The 12,615-nt window shown below is 36.7% G+C and overlaps 1 protein-coding gene across 2 annotated transcripts; it reads left to right on the top strand.

Moving 5' to 3' along the window:
- Positions 1–6,869: 6,869 nt before the first annotated feature.
- On the top strand, positions 6,870–11,606 carry si:dkey-193c22.1 (uncharacterized protein LOC567837 homolog). Of its 2 annotated transcripts, none has more exons than XM_042000680.1 (9): positions 6,870–6,953; positions 7,547–7,574; positions 7,664–7,813; positions 7,909–8,029; positions 8,129–8,341; positions 8,496–8,579; positions 8,908–9,049; positions 9,752–9,914; positions 10,008–11,606. In XM_042000680.1, coding segments are annotated over exons 2-9 (1,110 nt in total). In that variant the 5' UTR covers positions 6,870–6,953; positions 7,547–7,572; the 3' UTR covers positions 10,243–11,606. The 2 variants fall into 2 exon arrangements, with proteins under 2 accessions (XP_041856614.1, XP_041856615.1); XM_042000681.1 differs by having other exon boundaries at positions 6,902–6,940.
- Positions 11,607–12,615: the final 1,009 nt, after the last annotated feature.

Raw genomic sequence — 12,615 nt, 5'->3', positions numbered from 1 at the left:
CATGGAGTTTTGTAAGGAATCTAGATCCTGGACAAAACAAAACCCAGCCCTAATAAATTTCTATGAAGCAGTTTGAAGGCCAAGCCTGAGGAGTTTTGAGGAAAGCAAAGCCAGTATCTTTGCTGGAATATTACTAGAAATAGAATAAACAAATATAACACAGGGAATGTCTTTGTTCTCCAGTCCCCTGGTATTTGATACTAGTACATGTTGTGAAAAGAATTATCTTAGCTGGACACAGATAAAAAATTAAAGGCAAACATTATCAGGTTGAAGAATATCACTCTTAGTGGAAGTATGTGTGAGCCTTTAAACTAATTTATACTTGTGAAGTTTCTTGGTTGGTTGAGGAAGACGGCTGGATCAGATCCCAACTCAATGAAGTGAGAAGCGGAGTTACTCAATAGACTGTGTTAAGGACGGATGCAGCCACTGTAAAGTCACCAGTTGATTTACGGATTACTTAATAGAGTTTTTCATTTACCCATCAAAATCTTATGTTTCTGCAGCAAGAAGTGATGAAAAGAGGAAGAATCAAACTAAGAATCAGTCTCTGCACATCTGTAGCTTTTACCTTATCTGTTTTTATCTGTTAAAGAACAGTAACAAAAATACATGGACAATCTGAGCTGTGTGTTGCTCTTAGTTATGTTGATGCAGTTGTTGTTTCTTTAGTTTTACTATGCAGTGGAAAATATAGAAATCAAAGGGGTCAAGGGTGCGCTCTAATGTGGAGTAAAACTGAGTGCTGGAATAATGACCCCTAGTCCAATATAGCCTGGACCATCTGAGCTGATTTAACTTATCCATAGCCTCATCTCGAGGATCAGTTAGTTTGCTGAAGAAGTGCATGTCTGTCTACATTGAAAAAATACCCCACGTCCTTCCCTCTGAAGGTTGAGCGCAACACAGACAGAGAGATACCTCTATGCTACTATAAATTTGTTGAGAGAAGCAGCAGGAAGGACTTTTACACTGAAAACTATTACTGTTTCTTCAGGAAGTTGCAATATCTTTCCCTGGAAGCTTTTATTTAAAAAAATAATAAGAAAATAAGTTGTTTAAAGGGTCTTCAATCAATTTAAAAGTCACTATATTGTAGGAAAGTGTGACCAAGTGAGAGAGCATTCCTCCAGTGAATGATCTCATATTGGATCTGTAATGTGTTCATTAAGAAGTAAAGGACAGAGCACACATGCTCTACAAGAGAGGATTTCACTATTCAGATTATTAGAAATATAAATGTGTGAGCATGACGTGGCCTGACCAAGTTATAACTTTGAGTAGGAAACCGAGAGGCAGCAGCCACTACTCTCACCTGCCACACAAACAACTGCCTCTTTAAAAATGAGTTATCTTCAGTACATTACAAAGATGCTTTAAATCACCTCTGATAAAGTTTTCATAAACTGTTTAAACTTGTCTGTGAAGTTGGCTTTTTATGGATCTAGTCTTAAAAAAACATATAGACTCATACAACCAAGCCTGCAAATTTATGGATAAAAATGACAATTTGGTCTCATCACTGCCATATAAAATCAATCTTTGCTATCTGAAATTAATGTTCAAATGTGTCAATAAATTAGCACCAAAGCCACTTTGTGGATTCACCCAAAGACAGGACAGCAGCAGAATCACCAGGTAACTCGGTCAATAATAATTGTAAAATCCTCTACTGCAGAACCACATTTGGATAGTCAGCATTTTCCATAAAAGTTAGTCATACATGGAACACAATGCAAATAGAAATAAAAAGGATAGTGGATTTTAAAATGCTCGCAACAAATGTTAAGAACTGGCCAAAAACAAATCTGTACCCACTTAGGAAATGTAAAAGGTCAGCAGGGTCGTGTCGTCTATTTTGGGTGTGTTTGTGTGAGCTCTTAGATTATATCAGGTAGATAGGAAGTAGGTTTATATTGTTTATTTAATTTTGTATATGCTGCTTTATATTGATATTGTGTTTTTTTTCTCCTTCTTCAGTAGTCACTGGATAAGAATGCAAATTAGCTTAACGCTATGTACTCTTCATGCAAACATCAGTTGGTTTTTATGATATGAAATAAATAAATAAGTTGTGGATTCTTGACTCAAGAAACAGGTAGGTTGCAGCTGACAGCAGTGGCAAATTCAATGCAAATATTCAGCTTTTTTATGCATACATCCTCTGATTAGCTTAACTTGTTTGATTGTGTAGAAGGCTTTACTCATCTATTTTTCTGTCCATCCATATAGAGAAAAATCACACACAGAAGATGCACAGAAGGAGCACCAGTTTCTCCATGAAAAGGAATACAAAATGTAATACAGCTGCGAGACATGTTGCAGTTTAAGTACAGAACAACCCCAGTCTTAGAAATGTAGCATACGCAGCTGAACTGTCAATGTCTGTCTGGTTTATGATACACAGCTACTGTAAGTTTGCTTCTCATTTAAAGTCGTTTTAATGTTTTCTAAAAAGACTGAGAGAATTCGCAGTAAGGTAAAGGAAGCTGAGGTAAAGGAAAATGAGACAGGTTTGAAAGCAAGTAGACCATCACATTACACTCAGCAAAGTTTTAGAGGGTAGATTTTTACCAAAAAAGTTTTAGTCAAATCTGTGTCCAGTTAAAACAGTCTAATCAATGTTTGTTACCAAAACAGACATGTCACAGATTGTCCATAGAGATGTTTTTCTGTAATAAAGACACGCTGTGTTCCACATTCAGTAGTCCATTTGCATCCTTGCATATAGATTTTTTCCAGTCTCCCTGCTTAAAAAAGTTTTCAGTCATGTCAGGTTCTGAACACTCTTAACGGCTGCAGCTCTTACTTTCTGTTGACTCAGTTGGTGCTAGAAAGAGACATGACGCACTGAAACTTGACTCCTTGCTCTCTGCATAGAGCTGAGACTATATTAAGATGAAACTCTTACAGGGGAGTACCTCTGAACCCCACAACCTGCACACACACACACACACACACACACGTGCAGAGCTACTTGTCATCTGTTTGCTTTGTCAATTTCCCCATCATTTACATTGTCTTGCCAAATGTCTCTACTCTTCTTTTTTCTAAAGAATGCTTTTCCTTGAGCATCTCTTCCTTGAATCCTGGAGTATCTTCGCACTTGTTGGCATTTAAGACTGCATCTGACAAGAATGGCCACTCTGTTTCTCTCCAATCAATCAGAGGGCCCCTTAAAAAAACCCTACACTGCCACCGTAGTGCCAACACTACTGTCTTCGCTGCTCTTCTGGCATCTGTGGGACTCCCTTTGTGATTCCAGGGACTTGGATACCTAGAAACTGGGCCTTGTGGTCAGTTCCAGTTTCCATGGCTTCCTCTCAGTCAAAGGGATGTTCTTTCTAGGGCCTGGTGTGTTTGTGAAGTCCCCGTGAAAAGATGGCTCTGTGTCCAGAGGTCCCGAGAGCCCGGCGAGAGTAGAATTCCACTGTGACTGTTAGAAGAGTTAGAGCTTTGCAGCACAGCAGAGAAGGAAAAGTAGGGGAGAAAACAGAGAAGTGGCATGTTTAGGTTCTGGCCCAGATCCGAGCATCAGCTCAAGGGTGACAGAGAGGATTCACAAGGGAAGTAAACAGGCTTGGGTATAAACAATTACACTAGCAAACACATGTTCAAACTGCAAAGAAACAGAAGTAAGAAGATGACTGTACAAGTTGAAACTCCTTCAAAAAGCACTTTTCACATAGTTTATTTTTAGTTTATGAAGGATTATGTACAACTAGTACAAAAACAATCATTTCATAAGATGAAAAAAATGTATTCATATAATTATAGGTGAGAGCAGCTCAGCTGGTGATAAATATTTCAACTTAACAAGTTTTTTTTTAAAGAAAAATGTGGTCATGAGTGTCAGTTTTGCCTGAACGTCACTTGACAGGAATCCAGCAAAACACCTTTAGGAATTTATTTTACAGAAAAAAATTAAAGGACTGTAACTCTTTCAGCTAAGACCAGCTCAAAATTATCTCTGCAGGATGACAGAACAGCTCAGACATGTCTGGATCACACATGTCCGCCAGGCCAAGAAGGATTTAGTCAGATATGAGGAAGGTTTACGATAGTGGGCTGACTTTGTCGCAGTGATTTCCTGCTGTGGAAGACGTATTTTTAACATTTTAGTCTAAACTGTTTGTTCGAAGTTATGCTGTACTTGAGAGTATTTACAGCTTTAAGCCATTTCAGGTTTCTGCTCATTTCTGATTACATATTTGTTTTTGGGGAGTTTACAAATGACTAATTTCCTACTGATACTGTTGACACCATCTCTTTTTAACTCAAAACAACTGCCCTGACTCACCTGTTTGAAAGAAAGATAGCTTCCTATTGAGACATTTTACAAATAACATACATAATGGATCTCTAAAACAGATAAAGCAGATCTTCCAGGTGTCGGTTATTAGCAAACATAAATCAGAAAACATTACTTTGAAGAATTTACAACCTTGTTTTGACAGAAAGCGTTTCATGCCAACACCATTTATCACTGCAGTTAAATTTTCGCAGAGGTCCCTACTGGCAGTTTGAGCTTGAACTTAGAGTCTGAACTATTTGATCTGATAGACATAGAATAACCAGTACCACCAGCCTTTCCAGTAAGCTTTATGTGCGTACTCTTTAAACTCAACCTGGATTGTTTTCTAGATATATTGTAAATTTAAATAAGTTTACTTATATATATTTTTTTTGTATAAACTGAATAATCCTAAAATGTAATCCACTAAACAAAGAACTGAAATATGTTGGAAAGTTATGAAGCATTCAGATAAATATCAACTCAGTTTATGTATCTTGATATAAAATAAATGAGATATCTCTGTTGATCGCATGCTTCCTGTTTTGACATTGTATCTCAGTTTCCTGCTAAGTTCTAAGTCACCGTGGCATAACATCAGGTTCTGTGACAGCTGGGGGTGGCTTGTTGTGCTTCTCTGCAGCATCAAAGGTATTCCTTGGAATTCCTTGTTTATATGTAAATGGCTTGTAGACCACAATGCATAAAATCATTCCTCAAAGATAATATGATGTTGAGCAGGTACAGGAAAATGTCAATTTTGACGACAGTGTTTAAAATGGGCTGACTCTGCTAATACTGCTAGCTGAATGCCTGACTTTCACTCAGTGACTGTATTTCCACTGTGGCTTAAGAAGAAAAGAAAAAAAGAACAACCTGAGACTCCCCACAGAGTGGCAGATGGAAGAATTACCACATAACCACACAGAGCTGGAGGCTCTGCTCTATGGGGCCAAACATAACAATAACCCTTGGGAAGGTCAGCAATGGTACGCTCCTCTGCTTTCCATGAGCGTGCAGTGCTGAATTCAAGGTTTTCCATGGTCAGATCCGATAAAATCCCTGACCGCCTAGTAAGTTTACAGAGCTTTGGATTTGCTTGGTAGGCTTTAAAAAAAGCCTACCACGCAATATATATATACATATATATATAAAAACTAAGAGAAAATATAAAATAATAAAAAGAAAAATCCCAGTTATACTGCTAAACCTTAATCATATGACTCAAATGTTCCATATAGGCAGTTCCATTTAGACCGTTTTATTGAGGACACACTGAACCACATTGACATCACATTGTTGCAGACTAATTTAAAAATCACTAAATAAATACTTCCAATTATTAATCACTTTTGGCGCTATTGATGCTACAGTAAATATCAGTACAATATCTCATCATAAAGTTAAAAGGTCACATGACTTGTATTTGCCTTTGGAGGGGGAGAACAACTAAACATTAATTATTTATCTTTACTTAAGTTCCTAGGTATTAGACTTTCTAAATACTCCATAATAGGTATATATTCCCTTGCTGAATTACTAACATGTTAAAGAAAAAAAGAAAGAAAGAAAGAAATATGGAAACTACAATTCTAGATGTAAGTGATAGAATTCTATCTCCACCTGCTGGACACATGCTGGCTATGCTACTATTTGAACGTCAAATTATAGGTAGGTTTGGGGAATTTATATATCTGTGATAACTTATTATTATTATTATTATTTCTTAAGGATTACTCACAGTGAGGCTTTCAAATAATCTCTGTTCTAATAATAATAATAAATAAAAACAAGTATAATTGTAAAAGCTATGCAGCAAGTTGAACAGACTTGAGGCCACAAGTTGCCCTTTCAACACACTTTTAACCCCCCCCCCCAAAAAAAGCAATGTTGTGAAAAAGACCAAAAAGAGAAAAGTAGATTAAATGTAGGCTACAATTACCTGCATTTTCAGAAAATACAGACAACAGGTTTTCCAAATCAGTTAAAAACAGTGTCCCGCTGTACATGCCAGACTCCTGCTCACCATTTAATAGAACAAACAAAATAGCACTAATAAATTGAAATGTGACTTAGTAAGGATCTACCTTAACAGTTTTCACACAGAGCTTTATTAAAATGAACAAAACAAATTATCTGTTTAACTGTACATTTTTGCTAACTTGTTTTTAATTGTTTCTTCATTTATACTTTTTTACTTTGTTTATTTATTACCAAGAGGAATTACGTGGCATAAAACCAGCCATGTAATCAATATATAATAATTTCCGGATCGTTACTACAGATATATTAACTAGTAGAAGATAAAAATCGGACTTTGAGACACTCTGTTTAACTCTATGTGAAGCCAAATAAATAAATTAAATGTTACAGTAATTTTTGCATTGTTATATATGTCATATAATCTATGCAGTTACTCGCCTAATTGAGGGGATTCTTGGGAAGTCTATAGACACCAGAAGCTTTCAGTTACAAATAACTGAACAATCAACCAATGAGAAACTCTTCCTGACCTTTATCACCAATCACAGCAGAGGTCCTCCCACTGCGTTCCACCAAAGCGGAAGTTGGAGACAGGATTCCTCTTCTAAAAATGTATGACTCTTTGTAAGCATCAGGAAGACTGCGGCTTTTGAGGAGCAGGTAGAGTCCTGAGGTGATTTCTGACATAGCTTATTCAGACATAGTGATATGTAATAACAAACTGCATCATCCCCGGTCATTGGGTTCAGTATAACGTGCTGTAAATGCGGATAGTTTATATTTCCATTTGCTTCCGGCCTTTTTCTGTCCTTTAGGCGACATTGTTTACAGAAGAAATTATGCCATTTTAAACCATAAAACATCAACGGTGGACAAAACTTAGCCTTACCACCCAACTGCTCCTCTACTTTTCAAGTTAAATGAAAATGAGAGATCTGCAACAAGTTTTTGTTATAAGTATGTGACGGTAAAATTTTTACTGCTGTTAGTATTCTGTTTGGCAAAATTGTTATGCAGTGCAAAGTAGCGAGTTACTAGGATAATGCCACTTGTGATGTATAAAGCCCCACTAGATGGCAGTCTGGGACATCTAACTGAAAACAGGTGGCAGCCACTGTATTTTTTCTTTAGTTTTTCTCTGTTAAAACCAGTGACTCAGTGTTTATAATTCCGTTTACTCTCCATACATTCAGTCAAGTAGAATATATATTGTCAGAGTCTGATACTTATTATACTGCGTGTCCTTAAATATTTTGTTGTTTGTAGGTGAGGTGAACGGACTAAAACACAACATGTAAGGCCTTCTCAAATACCGAAATATTTAGAACAATGATACTTATTTAAGAAAAAAGACTATCCTAATACATATTGTTACTTTTTAAGGTCTTGGATAAAATATCACATGTCATTGCCTGTGGCAGCGTGTGTCCTGTTTGTGGGCCTACCGTATTCAATTTGTATAGTTGCCCAGTTGATTTATGGCTGGCCCAACAAACCTGGATATAAGAAACATATAGAGGCTCTAAAACCAAGGTAATGTGCAGTAAGGTATTTGTCTATCCAGTATAGTATTATTCATTGAGAAGTATGTGTTTAATCATCATTTTTATGTTTGGACTCTCAATCAGGCGGATATATCGTTTGACTATAGCTACACTGGATTTTTTCAAATACCTGCAGTATGGAAGACTGTATTTTCAGCTAAAACTGTGGTATAAGAATGATGAAAACCGTAAACATTATGAAAAGGTGTGTAACAGATAAATTACTTAGAAAATTTCTTTTTTTTCCAATGAATAATGTCATAATAGTAAAAAGGTGTCATTAACCTTTGTCTGCCATTTAAAGGGGATTGTTTTTGGCCGCAGAGGCAACAAGCTGGACTTGTACCACCCTCCATATATGTACAGATCCCAAAGTGAGCTTGCTCCTGTGGTGGTCTTTATCTATGGTGGTGCATGGGGTTCTGGAGAAAGATCCATTTACTGTTTACTAGCCAGGCAGATGGCTACAGAGCTGAATGCAACTGTCATTTGTCCAGATTACTCCATATATCCAAAGGTAAGAGCTTTAGAATAAATATCCAAATACACCTGAATTGATTATATGTATGTGCAGCATACATTATGTATGACTAGATTTTATTGACATAATGCACCAGACAGAAATGTAATTTGTAAATGTTAAACTGACTACTGGTCTTATCTGATTTCAGGGAAATGTTTTAGGGATGGTACAAGATATTGCTGACTGCTTGGTCTGGGCTCAAGAGAATGGACAAAAGTTCAACTTTGACAAAGTAAGACATGTCCTTCAGGAACTCTTAGGAAGGAGAAGAAACACCCAGTAATTACATATTCTTAAAAAGCATCTTACATGTTTTAGAATGAATTCTGTTTTACTGAAATCTGGTAGCACTGGTCCAGTTTAATCTGGATCTGATTAATCAACAATTTAAGAAATAAAAATACTGTACCCTTTGTTTTTATGTAAACTTGACCTTTAAACCTCAGTGTGTGTGTGTGCGCGCGCGCGTGTGTGTGTGTAAAATCACATTTAGCCAGGGTTGCTGGAATCTAATCTGCATCCACATATCCTGTTTTTCTGATGTTAATATTCTTTTATAGGAAAACATTGTGTTAATTGGCCATTCAGCAGGCGCACATTTGTGTGCTCTGACCGTGCTGTTTCTTATTGATACAAGAGAGGAGCTGTTCATAGAGTCAAAGAAACAGCAGGAACTTACACAGTCAGTGAGAGGAGTTATCGGTAAGTATCTGTAAACAGGTTTATGGTGTTATAGTATGTGTGCCAGGAAGATGAGTTGTGGCCTCTAAATTGTTAGTTTATTAGCTGGTGGCAAAAACCTGCTTTTGAGCATTTGCCAGTTCCTCAAATAAAAATGTCAAAACAATCACTCATTAAGATAATTTCCATCTTCCTTTCTGTGAGGTCTGGTCTGATATCTAGAAAATGCTGTGGTTCATAAGTCATAAATCAGCGTGGCTCCTGTATTGCTATTACTCCACATATGACTGCAGAAATGTGGGTTAATTCAGGAATGACCCTGATTTAAAGGAAAAAAGCAAACATTTTGGAAGATACAATCTCAAGAATGAGAGAAGACCCTTTAACCAGGCAACACTCCACATTTGATGCTCCAAACAGCAGGCTTACAGACGGGAGTGTGTTAATGTTGCTGTGGCAGAAATAAAAATAAATAGTCCGTCCTTAAATTATTAAGGAAACAAAGAACAGCCTAAAACAAAACATTGTGTGTGGTAATGAATTCCTCCCACTCTTGTCATAAAACTCACGCTATCCTTACTGCAGGTTTTGACAAGTTCTTCATATAGTGTAAAAATCATGTTTAGACTCTGACTAAAGTAGTTTTAGAAATAAGCACCAGTCATTTTTTTCATATATGCAGCTCGGATCTTTATCAGTCTTATCCTCTTGTTGCCTGGACAGGTCTGAGCGGTGTCTACAACATCATGGACCATTATGAGCACGAACAAAAGCGAGCAGTTGAATATGTTTCCACCATGCACAAAGCCATGAACGGTGTGGAAAACTTTCCATATTACTCACCGATGCACGTAGTGAAGACGCTCAGCCGGGACAAGCTCGACAGGTGAGAGGCAAAGAAGCATTTACAAATCTATTTATTTATTTATTAGAAACAGAGCTAAAGGACAAAGACATTTATAGTTCCTGTTTCTCCCAGATTACCGCTGTTTGCTTTGCTCCACGGGACCAGTGACACTGTCGTTCCAGTTGAATCCTCCACAAAGTTCTCTGAGCTCCTCACCTCGCTGTCTGTGAAGGTGTCGCTCTACCTGCTTCCTGAAGTCAGCCACATTGAGATTGTCACTGCCCTCATGCTGTCAAACAGGCGCTTCTACCATCTTATCTTCAGCTGTATCAAGCTGCAGTTCAGGAAACTCCAGGGTGCTCGCTGACATCTTGCCAGTTTGTCATCAGATGGAAGAACATCCACAGTATTTTTCTAACATACCTAACTGTATTTTTTTCTGACATGTCAGCTCTAAAACATGAAAGTGAACTTTAATATGATCATGACAATGTGAAATTCACTGAATGTTTTGTAATTTCTTGTTAATATTGAAAAAATATTTAGTGATTTCTCTTCAGATTTGGTAAAATCACCCTTAAAATGCTTTGGAAGGATTAGAAATATTATGTATTAATCCTGTATTAATCTGAGCAGCCAGATTTTATTCAGCCATTCACAGCTCCGTGGCATCAAGATTGCAGTTAATGAAATAAAACAAAATGAAATCTACCTTAAATCTACAACTGATTTATTCAGATGTATGTTCATTGCAGAAAGTTAAGTCCAAATATCTAAAATGTGTCTCTGAATATGTGCGTTTTATTTAAATGTAACATTTTTATTCACTTGTTTGTCTTATAAAGTGAAAGTATTCCGGATTTATTGTAACACAGTACTTAAAATAATTTCTTATTAATGCCTGAGGACACACTGCTTAAATTCTATCTATCTATCTATCTATCTATCTATCTATCTATCTATCTATCTATCTATCTATCTATCTATCTATCTATCTATCTATCTATCTATCTATCTATCTATCTATCTATCTAAAACCTACAAACTCAATAAACCCTTCAGGCTGTGTTTACCTTCTCTTCAGCTCACTCAGACGTCCAGAGATTGTCCCATTTTCCGGTTTCTACACACTCAAGTCCTCATCTCTTCTAGTTGCCTCTTAGTGTCTCCAGCTAGAGACGTGAATAGAGGAGGCAAAGACACACGAGGAGAGAGAAAATCATGTCAAAGACATTTAACCCAGTGAGATATTGCTGCTACAAAGCCTTCATTTTAAACCCACAAAGCCAAATGACATGACACAGCTGCGTCATTTAAACATTTTATTCTACATATTACTGTATTTCATTATTTCAATCAGATTAGAATTAAATTAATTTGTGACAATGTATTTGATTAGAATTCAATTTCAATTTGTGTGCACCCATCAGACTGTGCAAATGCCATAAGGTTTCAACAAAGGATACAAAAGTGTTTCTTCTTCTCATAGCTTCCCCAGCAAGTTTCCTTTGTCCTTGCTTCTCTGTCTTCTGGGTGTATTATGGAAATTGAGGTATCCTCTAAAATGTTGTCACTGCATAATGTACAGTTTTATACTATATGAAAAAATATTTATTTGTAGCCCATATGTACTGTTTGTTATCCTTTACTGAATGCGTAAAAATCATTAAGTAATTGAGACAGTTACAGTAACTTTTATTGGATAAAACATCACATTCATAAATATCTAAACAAAACTTAAGCAGACATGGGTACCGAATACAAGATAAATTATAGAAATTGTATTTGAAGCACTGAGCATACACTAAGAGTAGAACAATATTGCATAACATGACTGAAAGACTTGTTTTTGGATGCAAACTCCTGCTGGATTATGAAGCATCTGGCTCCCGGGCAGAGAGATGAGACAGACCTCCCACTTGTCCTACCAAGGAGTTAGTTACCCAAACAGACAAAATACAGTTTCTAGTTTCATAATGTGTATGTTGGAGATGTTTTGACATAATTTTGTGTGAATTTGTGGTTTAAGCCTCTGTGTGTGGTTACTGTTTATCTCACTTTAGTCACTTTGTATCTCTGTGGCCCTTTTTATGTTTCACAAATGATGCCCTATGTTGGTTCTTGTGTTTTTTTTTTAACAATACACAGTTGTTGCATCTATTTGTGGTACTTTGAATTTAATTTAGGTTGTTTTGTGCCTCACGATTTTGCACTGATTTGCATTCTGTTTTTGACCTAGTGTAAGCATGGGTGGGACCAGGATCACAATCAACCTCTGACTAGCTCCTCAGGTACCACCCCAAGAACAGATTATTAAATTCTTACAGATATTTAGTGTAAATGGATCGTTATCTGTGTAAAATATCTGATGCCAAAGGGCAAGGAAATGCACCATATAATCTATTTCATATATTGTTCTACCTTCTTGACACCATCCTGATTTTTACCTATTTTATTTTACTTTTTACATTAAATGATCATTTTAGTTGTAATAATCAGTTCTAAAATCTAGGTTCAGAATACATATTTTTCAACGCTTAGCCTTTCAATGATTAATTAGAAACGCTTATTTTGTTAATGGGCCTTCCAGCTGTGTCCCAACAACAGCTCTGCAACTTTTCCCACATTCTTCCGCAGCTTTTGTTTTGAAGAGACGCATTAAAGGGCCAGCACTAGTGCGCGCGCGAGGCGGAGTTTGATGACGGCCTGCCGCATAACTACATATATACACACACTTTCT

This window comes from Melanotaenia boesemani, chromosome 11 (assembly GCF_017639745.1).
Source record: "Melanotaenia boesemani isolate fMelBoe1 chromosome 11, fMelBoe1.pri, whole genome shotgun sequence".
Taxonomy (NCBI): domain Eukaryota; kingdom Metazoa; phylum Chordata; class Actinopteri; order Atheriniformes; family Melanotaeniidae; genus Melanotaenia; species Melanotaenia boesemani.
Note: the sequence above shows the minus strand (reverse complement) of the source record. Positions and strands in the feature narration are given on the sequence as shown.